The sequence below is a fragment of the Podarcis erhardii genome (genome assembly GCF_964252035.2).
Source record: "Podarcis erhardii genome assembly, chromosome: 15".
Lineage (NCBI taxonomy): Eukaryota > Metazoa > Chordata > Lepidosauria > Squamata > Lacertidae > Podarcis > Podarcis erhardii.
Window position 1 is genome coordinate 1,812,175 of NC_138505.1, and position 14,417 is coordinate 1,826,591.

The 14,417-nt window shown below is 44.5% G+C and overlaps 1 protein-coding gene across 14 annotated transcripts in view; it reads right to left on the bottom strand.

Annotated features, from left to right (window-relative positions):
• Positions 1-1,422: 1,422 nt before the first annotated feature.
• Positions 1,423-14,417, bottom strand: part of LOC309329961 (T-lymphocyte surface antigen Ly-9-like) — a 319,160-nt gene continuing 306,165 nt past the window's right edge. Inside the window, exons 1-7 of one of the 14 annotated variants that reach the window (XR_014151241.1) lie at positions 6,415-6,776; positions 4,010-4,354; positions 3,598-3,900; positions 3,086-3,390; positions 2,849-2,966; positions 2,618-2,699; positions 1,423-2,165 (exon numbers count right to left, since the gene is read on the bottom strand). Coding sequence is in view for 8 of the 14 variants with exons in the window: in XM_081841293.1 (XP_081697419.1) it covers positions 2,153-2,165; positions 2,618-2,699; positions 3,598-3,900; positions 4,010-4,354; positions 6,415-6,655 (984 nt within the window). In the remaining 6 variants the exon portion in view is untranslated. The other 13 variants (XR_014151237.1, XR_014151238.1, XR_014151239.1 and 10 more) reach the window with 13 other exon arrangements.

A 14,417-nucleotide genomic window follows, 5' to 3' on the forward strand; every position in this document is an offset into this window, starting at 1 on the left:
GTAGTTTGTCCCCTGTCTATCCATATTAACTCTTTTAATTGTAATAGCCTCGATAGGAGATACCCATCTATGCCTGATTTCTGCTTGAATCCAAGGCTGTGGCTAGGGGAGAAGCAAGGCTTTTTTGCATGTTAATGCTGCAAGCCCCTCCATCATTTGCTAAGGTTGTATATATGTGTAAATAAACCACATATCATAAAGACACCACAGATCAGACAACAGCAAAGGTTACTAGGTTTATCAAGGGTGCAATGAGATTAAGGGCCACTATCTGAATGATGGTCTTGGTCATTTGATGGTCCTTTTTATCCATTGTTGGTTTTTAATTGTATATATTGCTTGTTTTATGTTGCTACGGCCATTGGCTAATGCAAATAAAGTCTATCATCTATCTATCTATCTATCTATCTATCTATCTCTATCTATCTATCTATCTATCTATCTATCATCTATCTATCTATCATCTATCTATCTATCTATCATCTATATATCTATCTATCATCTATCTATCATCTATCTATATAAAAATGATGTATAGATGGTATATAACACCAGTGCAGATAGGAAGAATGTATAAAACTGGTTCCAACATGTGTTGGAAATGTAAGGAAAAAGAAGGGACTTTTTACCATATGTGGTGGGACTGTAGCAAAATTAAGAAATTTTGGGAAATGATATATAATGAGTTGAAGAAAATGTTCCAATTAACATTTGTTAAAAAAACCTGAAGCATTTCTGTTAGGGATTGTAGGAAAAGACCTGCCAAGGGAATTCAAGAACATTTTCATGTATGCGACAGCGGCAGCAAGATAGCACAAGAATGGAAAGATGGAAGATAGCACAAGGATGGAAAATAGCACAAGGATGGAAGAATGAAGAAGTCCCAACTAAAGAACTGTGGCAAGAGAAATTGATGGACTATGCGGAATTGGCAAAACTGACACATAAACTGTGTGACAAGGACAACTGTGACTTTAAAGAAGAATGGGAACCTTTTACAAAGTACTTAAAGAAACAACAAAATGAACTGGACTCCTTGGCAGGTTTTGAATAAACACTCACAAATTTATTATTAAGAACATATGGATAGATAAATTAAGGTTCTTTACAATTTTATAATATGCAGAGAATTACATGTATTGAAAAACCAGAGAGAGGAGCTGAGGGAATTTGGGGGGGGGGTAAGGATGATATGTGTTTTGATAAAATGTTATGTTGAAATCTCTAATAAAAACCATAAAAAAACGAGACTGTACAACCTGAAAAATGAGACAAGGTATGTACTTTTATAAACCAAGAGAATCTTGAATAAAAGTACATTTTCAAAAAGAACTTAGGCGCCCGGGTTCTTGGGTGCTGCTGAGGGTTGTGTGTGTGCTCTGGTTCTTGAGGGGGCGCTCTGGCTTGTCTCATTCCTCTGGCTTGTCTCATTCCTCATTCCTCTGCTGTCTTCATTCCTCTTCATGTTCTGGAGGGAGGGGAGCTGGTCACAGCAGGAGGGGGAGACTCCCTGCCTTCTTCAGCAGCCTGCCTCATCTCTACCTCATGGCCCGCCTCCTCTCCAGTCTCTGATTCTGCCTCTTATTCTGGACTCATCTCTGCCACCGCTTCATCCTGCTCATTAAACCCTGTTACCTCTTCAGCTTCTGACACCTCCTCCCAGTTTGCTCCCTCTTCTCCCTCTAACCACTCATTGTCATCCCTCCCAAAATCCTCCGGCTCTGAGCCTTCTTCCCTTGGGGGTTCCTCAGCTGGTGCCTCCTCCAAAACATCCTGTCCATGACACCTGGCAGTTGACAAGGGGGCGCTCCAGCTGTTGGGGAGAGGATACTGCAGCTGCAAACAGGGAAATCTCTGGCTGAGGATGAGGGGGTGCTCTGGCTGAGGGGCACTTCATCTTTTGACAAGGGGGCCCTCTATCTGTTGAGGAGGGGGGTGCCCCTGCTCTTGACAGGGAAGCTCTGGCCATTGTGCCGGGTGAACTGTCAATGTTGCCTCAAAACAATCACTTGCACTGGTTCCAAGAGACATGCCTGCTCCTCCAAACCCTTGGTCTGTTCATCTTCTGAGGTATATGTGTCTGCTACTGGGTCAGAATGGATAAGAAGACAGGATTTCCAAAGTGGTATGGAACTCATCTGACATTCCTCACTTACGCAGGAAATCTGCAGGGGCAGAGAAAAATATAACCAGCTACAGAACATGACAGGAGACACTCAGATGCAACTCCTAAAAGGGTTTCTGAGCATTTGACCCCACCTAAACCCTGGGCATGAACTGAGCCCTGGCCAGGCCCAGCAGTGCCCAAAGAAAGGTCACAGGGCACACACAACCTAGGAACAATGTGGGGCTGCTTGGAAGCACTCTTGCAACCAGACCTGGGCTGCTCTTTGCAGAGATTGGCTGTCTTTCCCTCGATTAGGGGATTGGTAAAGAGGAGGAGGAGTTATGGCTGAGTCCTGCTGCCTGAATTCTGTTTTGTGTTTCACTGGTTTTTTTAAAAAAAACAAATTACAACTTTCAAAATATGTTTATGCATAATAAATGCTTCCCAAACATACTGGTTGCTTCCATTGTTATTATCTAGCATCATCGCTGCTCTGCATGCTCATCTTACCTGAAAAGTTGTGAGAGCCTCTCTCCTGAGTTCTGGTGTGCAATAAAATTTTGTCCCTTCTCTGGAAGCCTACGGACAATTTCTGTGGAATGTAACATGAGAAACAATATTTATTCCATGACACTGACCTAATTCTGCTTCTCATGATAAACAGAGTAAAGGTAGAGGCATATTGGTAGGGAGCCCCAATCCCAGGTGAGATGGGAAGAAGATTAATAGAGACAGTTCTACCTCCTTGGTGCATTTTTCTCCACTGGCATACTGCAAGCACAATCACAATTCCCAACAAAAAAAACTGCAGAGAGACCAGAAATAAGCCACAGGATCTTCTGGGTTCCAATATGTTCACCTGCAATGTGCAATAAGAGACTCTTGAAAATGCTTCAATAGCAACAAGCAAAGTGATTAATCTACATGAGAGAAGCAGAATGAATGAAATGCCAGGACAGACTTCCAAAACAAAAATACCTTCCGTTAGGATGCAAGAAGCCGGTGAGATGAAGGGGAGACATGAAAAGAGGTGTTGAAACGGGGGCAGGAAATGTGTTGCTCTCCAGATGTTGCTGGACTCCAGTTTCCATCAGCTCCAGCCAGCAAGCCCAATGGGCAGGGATTATGCTGCTGGGTAGAGTCTGGCAGCCTCTCCAAGTCACCACGCTGGCTACTGGATGGTGTATCCATAGGGCTGGATCCAGAATCACAGCACAATCCTGTATGCAGTCAAAAATTGCTGCAGCCTTCACTTTTGCCTGCTCCAAATGTAATTTATTTATCTAGGGGTAGGAGGAGGAAGAAGAAGCAGAAGCAGCAATTCAGATGGGTCAGGGCAATCTTCAAGCAGGACTGGATTTGCTCTAACACTGGTCAACAAGCATGTGAGGAGGGGTGCTTGCATATATGAATGTCTCTCCTTGAATCCCCATAGGGTGTAAGCTATCCAAGACCCCAAACAGCAACTCTGGATAAAGATCATTGCTCACCTCCAATACTTGAGCAGATGTGGAGCAAGTCGAATGAGGCTCTCTTTTCACTGACAGGGTTGCTGACCAGGCAAGTGAATGTGGAGTCAAAAGGTGTGGTCTGCCAGGAGACACTGAGCTGCCTCCCACTATCAGAAAGCTGGAACTCATCAAGGCTGCTTTCTAAGGCCCTGGGGGGATTCCCTCTTTCCCAGGAGACCTTGAGTTCTTCCCTTCCAGGTGTCTGACATTGCAGGGTCACATTACATCCCTCTAGAGTACTGGATTCCGCTTGGTGGTCTATCTGTGGTGTTGGCACTGGCTCTGTTGAAGACAGTTGAAAGCAACATAAAGTTTGGGTCCCACCCAGTACCTATGTTGTAAATGGTGCTGATCCTATTCCATGAGCCAAACAGTGAAAGCAATAACTTACCATAAACAGTGAGGCTGAAACTCTGTTCTTGAAACCGTGATTTCATAAACCAGATGCGAGCATTGTAGATCCCACTGTCATCCAACTCCAGGTCTTTGATCTTCAGTGTTGTCTCGTTCACCATGTCTAGCCGTTGTCCAAACCGGTCAGTGGGACTTGGGTGCTCCAGTTTACCATGGCTGAATTCCCCCAGCCAAAAGCCCAGGCCACCCCTTTGGGGGTAGAAGTCCCATTCCATTTTCTCCACTGTTATTCCTTGAGATATGTTGGCAGGAAACAAGACTGATCCTCCCAGGATTCCCTTCACCTGATGGGTTGGGTTCTCCACCGCACGGCTAAAAGTGTCTTGTGAGGGGCGGGTGGTGGGAGAGGAGATACAAACAAAGGGGAAAATTTGTATCATTATCCCGTTTTAGTGAAGTCCGAAAAAGCAATTGATTAAACACTCAAATCTTTTCAAAGCTTTGCAGTGCTGAAATTTTAGGAATATCTGGCTTTGTGTAATTGTCCCAAGGAAAAATTCTGAAAAATAAGTAAAATTTCCCCTCACGAGGAACAAAAGTTCATTTATTTCAGTTCACAAGATTTATGCTTTTTGGTTTTAATAAAGCCTCAAAGCAGTTTACATAATCAGAGCTGTGCAAAATGTCTCTTGAAAACTCAACACAGAAAGCTCTAACCCAGTGAAAAATCATGCTAAGCAGCAATCTAAAAACAATCTGCATGTGTGTTTCAGGAGAAAATGATTATGCACTATTTTTTGTGAAACCGAGATAAGTTAATACAGAGTTAATACAGAGTTCAGAGAAGAAACTGACTCTGTTCCACCAAGATCCCCAGTTGCCTTTTCCTACTCATTGGTTGGCTCCTCTGATTTACTGTTTGTTCTTAACTGATATTTCTTTTGTATTGGTGAATGACTGACACATGACAGGAAAACATCCTTCAGGAAAACATTTCCGCCCTAGAGATTCCATTCCACTCCACACCTTCAGGGGAGATTATCACCATCATCATAGATGCAGTCTCTCCTCCCTCCCCCTTCAGCTCAGTAACAAATATGACAAAAATAATTAAGCCTTCTCTTGGAGATTCCTTTGAAGCCACCAAGGGTGTTCTGGGAGGGTGGGAGGGTTCAAGCTGGGGAAAGGAGGCCCTCAGTGCTAGCAAACAATATTGCCAATAATTTCCCTTTTCATGCCAAATCAAACTTAGAGTGCCCCCTCCATGCATTTAGGTGTGTTTCTTCTTCTTCTTCTTCTTCTTCTTCTTCTTCTTCTTCTTCTTCTTCTTCTTCTTCTTCCTTCCCCATAGACCATCTCAGCTGTTAAAACCAGCAGAAGGGGCACTCTTGGTAGTTTCACCTTCCTTAAACTTTTTTTTGGGGGGGAGTGTCAGCCCAGGAGGAAACCTTCTTTGTGGCAGGCTGCTGTATTTAATGCTGCATTTTAAAAGATTGTAACCTGCTGTGGGAACCTTATGAAGGAGGATGAATAAGAAGTTAAAAACATTAATGGTTCTAATCATCTTCTTCCGCTTCTTCTTTTTCTTCTTCCTCTTCTTCTTCTTCTTCTTCTTCTTCTTCTTCTCCTCCTCCTCCTCCTCCTCCTCCTCCTCAAGGAAGAGTACAGCAATACTCGGAATAAAAGGTCTTCTGTGAGAAAAATCCACAGTCGTGGATTGTGGATTGCAGAGAGACATGAGTGGCATTGAAGCCCCAAACTGGCCGTTTCTGGGAATCATCTATGGGAAACTTGCTGATGTTGCGCTCAGGTCCCTTTCTGGCATCTGTTTCACTACTGTGAGGAGAACAACTTCATTCTTCTGCACAAGATAGATGCTCTAAAATAAGCCTGTTCATCCATCTTATAAGCGTGGCCCGAGTACAGGGTCTTATTCAGAAGAGTCGTGAACTTGCGAACATAACGGTCATGTCCGTCTGTCCTGTCGCTTCCCAGCAGATCAGATCCTCCCCTTTAAACCAGGAAGTGCCTCACAGCAAACGTCCAAAACATCAAAATACAGAGCATTGAAAATACAAATGTAAGAAATACAGTATATGATAGTAATTTTTTTTTAAAAGACAGAAATAAACAATTTGGCAAACACAGAATAAATTCAACATTACCCTCCCCCAAAAAACACATCGAGGCTTTATCACAGTAAAGTTTCTGGCACGGGTATTGCTACACTCCAGGCAGCCTGGCTTAAATGCAGTTCAGAGGGGAGAGAAAGATGGCTTACAACTGCGTTCCCATATCCTTCTCCAGAGAGAGGAGTGTGGCAGCTGAAAGAGGCAAATGTTAGGGAGGACAAAGTTAGTCAGTCTCTTCCCCAACCTGCTGAACAAACCAGCAGCTGGCACAGATCTTACTGCTATTCAGGACAAATGGTGTGGGACTTACCCAGAAGAAAGTACAGCAGTATTCTGAAGAGGAAACGTCTGCAAGACAAAGTCATGTTTGCTTCTCTATGGAAGTGTAACGCTGGGTGTGGATTGTAGGGGAGGAGCAGAATTGCTGTTTGCACAGATTGGCTATTAAGAAAAGTCTTCTGACAGATCTGGGCAGAGCCAAAGCAATGAAAAATGCAAGTAGCTTTGGAGACTGAGGAGGCTGTTACAAATTTAACAACAACAAAAAGCATTCTAATTGCCCAGATTTTTATTTGCTTGAAAGAGGTTCAAAGAAGCAAAGCTCACATGTCACTAAACCCCAAAGGAATGTTCATATGCCCCTGAACTCCAAAGGTATGGAATTAACTCCAGAGGGGAGTTAATTCCCCTCTGGAGTTAATCAGGAATGTCAGAACATAAGAAGAGCCTGTCAGTGGCTCATCTAGCCTGGCATCCTGTTCTTCTCACAGTGGCCAGCCAGATGCCAGTGGGAAACTGGCAAGCAGGACCTGAGCGCCAGGATGCTCTCTCCTTCTGTGGTTTCCAGCAGCTGGTATTCAGAAGCATGGCTGCCTCCAATGGAGGAGGCAGAGCAGAGCCATCCTGCCTAGAATCCCTCAACAGTCTTCTCCTCCACAAATGTATCTCATCCTCTTTTCAAGCTGTACAGGATGGCGGTCTTTACTCCCTCTTGTGGGAAGATGCCTCTCCTGTGGGTGGTGAGATCGTGGTACTTAAGAATATAGATCAACATATAGATAGTTGGGTGTCCGATGAACCAAGGGGTGAACCAAGGTTGTGGATGTTGCTCATGGCAGTCAGTGGCCACAGTGAATGTTTGCACCAGTGACATGGGGAAATGTAGTCTAGGGATCCTGGAAGCCAAATTTAGGGTGCTGGGAAGGATGCTGAAAGTCAGGACCTCCAAGGTAGCCTTCTCTGAAGTACTACCAGTTCCATATGCAGGGCCAGATGGACAAGCAGAGCTGTGTAGTCTCAATGTGTGGATGACAGGATAGTGTTTGGAGGAGGAGTTTGCGTTTGTTCTGAATTGGGGAACATTTGGGGAGCAACCTAGGCCTGTACAAAGGGGAGGGGCTCCACTTGAACCGGGACTGTTTTATTTTAAAAGAAAAAGGTGGCAGAGCAGCTTTTATTTTTTTGTGAAAATTTAAAGGTGGGTGGCTGAGAATGGGGCAGAGTAAATGCAGGAGTACCATATAGCAATTCAGAGAGAATTTAGGAGGAATAACCAGCAGCACAAATATAAGATGGGGGACACCTGACTTGTCAGTAGTACAAGTGAAAGAGATCTAGGAGTCTTAGTAGAACACAAGCTTAACAGGAGTTAACAGTGTGATGCAGCAGCAAAAGCAAAAGCAAATGCTAATGCTATTCTAGGCTGCATCAACAAAAGTCTAGTGTCCAAATCAAGGGAAGTAATAGTCACATTTTATTCTGCCTTGGTCAGACCACTCAAGGAGTCCTGTGTCCAGTTCTGGGCACCACAATTTAAGAAGGACATTGACAAGCTGGAACGTGTGCAGCGGAGGGCAACTAAGATGATCAAGGGTCTGGAAATCAAGCTTTATGAAGAAACAGCTGAGAGAGTTGGGTACAACACTGTACTTGACCTCAGGCTGGGGAAATAGGCAGAGTGCTTGAGCCAGAGCCTGACTCTGAAAACAAGGCCAGTTCTGCACACTAGGGTGACTGATGGGGGAGCCTGGACAGGACAAAATGAACCCTCCCCACTAAGAAATTTCTAGGATCCTCCCGGTGGATGGGTCACTGAGCTCCCCAGGGTCTGTCCCAGTCTAGCCGGTCCCTCTGGGGGATCCTGAACGGGCAACTCCTCCCTGTCCCCAGCCTCCTCTGGCCAGAATGTGAAAGTAGTGGTGGAAAGAAGAAAATCTGGTGAGGTGAGGGCTCTTGTCAGTGGAATTTGAGCCCCCAGCAGGTGCCAAACCACATTGACCTTGAGACTCCGGTGGTGGTGTGGAGCTTTCAGGGAGGGGGCCTATTCTCCAGTTGACCCCATCATTGTCCATTACTTTTCGCTTCATGACAAGCAAACCTATAGCTTTTCACCCTATGCATTCTGTTTTTCTTACCCAGGGAAGAGAAGATCCATGGACCAAAGGAGAGAAGGACCACGTGGCTCCTCCTCACAAAATTCATGAATATTTCTGGCCAGGAATATACAGTGATACCTTAGTTTACAACCATAATCTGTTCCGGAGGTCTGGTTGTAAAGCAAAACAGGTTGTAACTCAAGGGGCTGTTTTACCAATGGGGTCTCCCCACAAAAATGGGTTGTAATCCAAAAAAAGGGTCACACACTTCAGGGTGTGATGGCCTGAGATTCAGACTTGGAGGCTGAACCTGAGGAATCCCAGCCTGCACAGCATTCTCCACCTCCAGAACCAGCTGAGCTGGGGCTGGGGCTTGAGCCTGAAGGGTCCTCACCTGTGCTGGATCCTCACCTGTGCTGGGGAGAGTGCAATCCTGTTGGGTTCACTGGGGGAAGGATGTGGGAAGCAGAACACTGCAGCCAGAGGGCTGAAATCTCCATTCACTAGCTGGAGAGGGGAGGGTTCAGTTCTGCTCACTTTATTCATGCTCAAGGGCAGGCATGTTCCCCTGATGGGAACAGGATCGCATGTGCTAAACACGGCCCTGCCTCCTCTTGTGCCATGATCCATTTGTTAGGTCTTTTGATCAGGAGGTTTGGGTCACTGGCCTGTTGTTGTTTTTAATCCAAATAATTTTTATTGTTTTAATATAAATATAAATACAAGAGCAACATACAAATACAGTAACTTGTCCAGTGGTACATTCTTATTAAGTTTCATGTGCAGCGCACAGTACACAAGCAATGCATTTATTTATGCATTGTCAATTCAAGTAGCCTCCCCACAGAGATTCTTATGCTGTGCGTGGAATAAAAGTATACTCTGTCTCATTTTATAAAGGAAAAGAATGGAAGCCAGGTCTCACCAAAAGTGTCTATTTTGAAGTGCCTTTAATTACCTTCCTATGGTGAGTAAGGTGTTCAGATAGAGCCACATTCCAAATATTATTTACCCAGATTTCAAAGGGGATTTCTATTGGTTGTTTCCAGTATTGACCTATTGCAAATTGTGCTGCTGATTAATTGTAAAAATACAAAGTCTCTGCATTTAAGGTTATTGTTTAAATTTGAGTCTAATGTTAACAAGGCAAGAGCTCATGTGGGTGGAAGGGATTGTTGCATAATTTTGGAAATAGGAGTATTACAACATGGAGCTCCACCATACATGTAAATATGAGCCTTTCCAGCATAAGGGAGAGATGCTAGAGTTTATCTTGGTTGTAAGTGATGGAGTCCAGAGCCAGCAAAAGATCATTTTAAGAGAAGCTTCCTGCAGGCGAGCAGAGATGGTTCGTAGGGACAGGTTGTGCCAAATTGATTGCCATTCATTATCAGGTCACTGGCCTGATGGAAATCCACTTGTTCTTGCTGTTGCTGTGGTTTCTTCAAAAATAACAGATTGCAACTTTAATAATAACGTCATAAATGCCTCCCAAATGTATCAGATGCTTTCATTGTTAGTATCTACCAATCACCCCTTCATTCCTTTGCGCACTGATCATCTCACCTCATCATCCCATCTTCTGTGTGGCTCCTCTCTGAGTTCACAGAGAGAACACCTGTGGAGTGCAAAATGAAACACATTACTAAGTCCATGGCACTGACTCACAGGATAAGCAAAAGAAAGGTAGAGGTTTATGTGGTGTGATTAGGGTCCAGTAGGCTTCCTTTTGCATCACTGCTCCTCTGGACCATAGCAGAGTAAACACAGCGGGTGCTGTGTGTGTGCAAGAATGCAGAAAACAGAGTCTGTACTCATCTTCTTTCTAATCTAGAAGCGTTTTTACAGCCGTAATAAATCAACAAATTGTCTCCCTTCATGGTCAAAACTCCCCGATGTGGAACTCCGCACCTCAGTAGGCAGGATGCTGGACTCTGAGCTGTTTAACCCTGTAAGCTCTGATTCCCCTCACAGTATATTTGGCAGGAAGCCTCCATCTCAGGAGAGATGGGAAGATCAATAGAGATGGTCCTACCTCTTCTATTCCTTTCTAATCTGATCTTCCAGCACATCACCACCCCCATCCCCATTATCACCAGAACTATGAGAGAAGAGAAAAGCCATAGAATCCAACTCCAACGTCCAAGCTCTCCACCTGCAATGAACAATAAGAGTTTCTCAAAACATACTCTAATAACAACCGACAGAATGACTGACTCTCATAGAATCATAGAATTGTAGAGTTGGAAGGGACGAGTAGAGTCATCTAGTCCAACCCCCTACTTTGCAGGAATCTTTGGCCCAAGGAGTGGCTTGAACCCATGACCCCGAGATTCACATTCTCATGCTCACACCTGGCCAAGAGCAGTAGAATAAATAACAAGAGATAAGCAAGTGTTGCTGATCTGTCCCGTTCATATTGCAATGATTTGGGCTGTGAATGCCCTGTCAGACACACTTGCCTGGCCTGAATCAATTTCTTAAACTAGGAATAGGAGGAGATGGGGGAGCAGCAGCAATTCACAGGATCAGACCAGTCTTCAAGGAGCTCTTTGTATGCTCCAATCCTGCTCACAAGCATGTGAAGAGCAGCATTTATTAATACAAACACATCTCCTCAAGCCCCTCATGTTAATGGCTAGCCTGCCTTTTCGCCACCACAAGCACCTCCTCTGGATAATGAAGGAAAGGATATATTGCTCACCTTCATCACTCTGGCAGATGTTGAGCAAGTCAAATGAGGCTCTCATTTCACCAACAGGATTGCTGACCAGGCAGGTGAATTTAGAGTCCAAAGAACTGTTCCAGAAGGAGACATGGAGCTCCTGGTCATTGTCAGAAACCTGGTACTGATTCACACTCTTTCCTAAGGCCCTGTGTGGATCCCCTGTTTCCCAGGAGATACTGAGATCTTCCCTTCCAGGTGTGTGGCATTGTAAGGTCACATTACATCCTCCTGGAGTCTTGGATTCCACTTGGTGGTCTATCTGTGGTGTCGGCACTGGCTCTGTGGAACACAAATGAAAGTGACATGAAGCCTTTGTCCCACATGCCCCTCAGTACATATGTAGGAAAATGCTGTTGATCCTATTCCTTTATCAAGACAGTGATAATAACAGCTTACCATAAACAGTGAGGCTGAAACTCTGTTCTTGAAACAGTGCCTTAGTAAACCAGATGCGAGCATTGTATATCCCACTGTCATTCAACTCCAGGTCTTTAATCCTCAGCATTTTCTGGTTTGCCATGTCTAGCCGTTCTCCAAACCGCTCAGTGGGATTTGGGTGATCTAGTTTCCCATGTCTGTCTTCACTAAGCCAAAGGCCCAGACCACCAGTTTTCGGGCAGAAGTCCCATTCAATTTTCTCAATTGTTATTATTTGGGATAAATTGACAGAAAATGAGACAGATCCTCCCAGGATCCCATTCACCTGATGGGTTGGATTCCCCACTGGATACCTTAAAGCTTCTATTGATGGGCAGGTGGTGGGGGAGGAGATAGATACAAAGGTGGAAATTAGTATCATTGTTGTTCAGTAAAGTCTGAACTTCATCTGTAAAAAAAAAAGCAATTGATTAAACACTTAAATCTTTTCAAAGCTGCCAATATTTTGGGGGACATCTGGCTCTGTGTAATTGTCACAAGGAAAAATTCAGAAAAAGTAGTAGAATTTCCCCAAACAACGAACAAAAGTTCATTTATTTCAGTTCATAGGACTTACATACTGCTTTGTGGTAAGAAAGTCTCAAAGCAGTTTACAAAATGTCTGCTGAAAACTCAGCATAGAAAGCTCTAACCCAGTGAAAAATTATTCTAAGCAGCAATCTGAAAACCAACTGCATGTGTGTTTCATGAAAAAATGATTATGAACATTTTTTTGTGAAACCGAGTTAAGTTAAGTTCAGAGAAGAAACTGATTCTGTTCCACCAAGATCCCCAGTCGCCTTTTCCTGCTCATTGGTTGGCTTCTCTAATTCACTGTTTGCTCTTAGCAAACTTTTTAAGCCTTGGGACGGTCCACCATTCCTCAGACCATGTGGGGGGCCGGACTATATTTTGGAAAAAATATATGAACAAATTCCTATGTCCCACAAATAACCCAGAGATGCATTTTAAATAAAAGGACACATTCTACTCATGTAAAAACACACTGATTCCCAGACTGTCTGCGGGCCGGACTGAGGTGGCAATTGGGCCGGATCCGGCCCCCAGGCCTTAGGTTGCCTACCCTTGCTCTTATCTGACATTTATTTTGTATTGGTTAATGAATGGCATATCACAGGGAAAAATCCTGCAGGAAAACATTTCTGCCCTAGAGACGAGGTCGACTTGCAGTCATCATATCCAGTGTGTTTATCCCATCTCACTCCACACCTTCAGGGGAGATGACCACCTTCATCATACAAAAAAATTGTCCCCCCAAGTTCAGTTCAGTAACAAATATCACACAGAGAATTAAACTTTCAAAAGCCTTCTGTTGGAGCTTCCTTGGAAGCCAACAAGGGTGTTCTTGGAGGGTTCCAGCTGGGGAGAGGAGGCCCTGAGTGCTAGTAACCAATATTGCCAATAATTTCCCTCTTCATTACAAATGAAACTCAGAGCGCCCCCACCATGCATTTAGGTGGGGTTTTTGCTTTGTTTTTTGAGGGAGAAAGCAGTGAAGTTCTTACCCAAGGAAGAGTACAGCAATAGTCCGAAGAAGAGGCCTTCTGTGAGAAAAATCCTCCATTGTATCTCTCCAGAAGTGCAGGGAGGCATCAGCGGCAATCATGCACCAGACTGGCTGTTTCTGGGACTCACCAATGGGGAGACTTGCTGCTGTTGAGCTCAGGTCCTGCCTGTGGTCATTGTGGCATCTGTTTCACCACTGTAAGAAGGACAGCTTCAAAGTGGCTCACAGCAAACGTTGAAAACCACAAAATAAAGAGCAGTGGAAATAAAAATGTACAAAATACAAAATATGACGGTAAATTTAAAAAATGACAGAAATAAACAATTTGGCCAAAAATGAATAAATTTAATATTATCCCCCCCCCCCACAAAAAAAAACCCACAACCCAGAGGCTTTAGTACATGGATACAAAGCAACACAAGAATTAACGGACAATGAAGTTTCTGGCCCTGTTCTTGCTACACTCGAAGCAGCCTGGCTTAAATACAGCTCAGAGGGGAGGGGAAGATGGCTCCCAAATCCTTCTCCAGAGGAGTCTGGCAACTGCAAGAGGCAAATGTCGGGGAGATACAATGATGCTTAGTCTCTTCCCCAGCCTTTGGAAACACCAGCTGCTTGCGCAGGTCTTGTTGCTCTACAGGACAAACAGTGTACGATTTACACAGAGGAAATTACAGAAACATTCTGAAGAGGAAACGTCCGCAAGAAAAAGTCATGTTTGCTTCTCTATGGAAGTGTATCGTTGCAAATGCTTTGTGGGAGAGGAGCAGAATTGCTCTCTTTGCAAAGACTGGCTATTAAAAAAAGTCTTATGCTCATGAATGAAGAATGTTGAGAAATTAAATTGCGAGAGGAGTTTCTGTCCCCCACAAGCCCCGAGTCCCCGCTTCCATCGCAGGACTTGCCAAAACAAGAGCAACAGCTGCAACAGGGAGGCTCTTCCCGTCGGAGAATGTTCCCGGCGGGGCGGCCGAGCGGAGCTGCAGAAGCGAGTTGTCCGCGTCGCTGCGCGGCTTTCCTTCCTCTCCAGGCTCCTTGCAACAGGGAATGCCAGCGAGGGGCGTTTCTTCCTCCTGGTTTTAATGGCGAGGGACGGGGCATTCTCCACCGCTGGGGCACCCCATTCCGAGAACGACCTTTCCAAAAAGTGCAGCGGAAGTGTGCCAGGAGCAGGGCACATAGCTGTCAACTTTTCCCTTTTCTTGCGAGGAATCCTATTCGGAATGAGGGAATTTCCCTTTAAAAAATGGAAACGTTGACAGCTA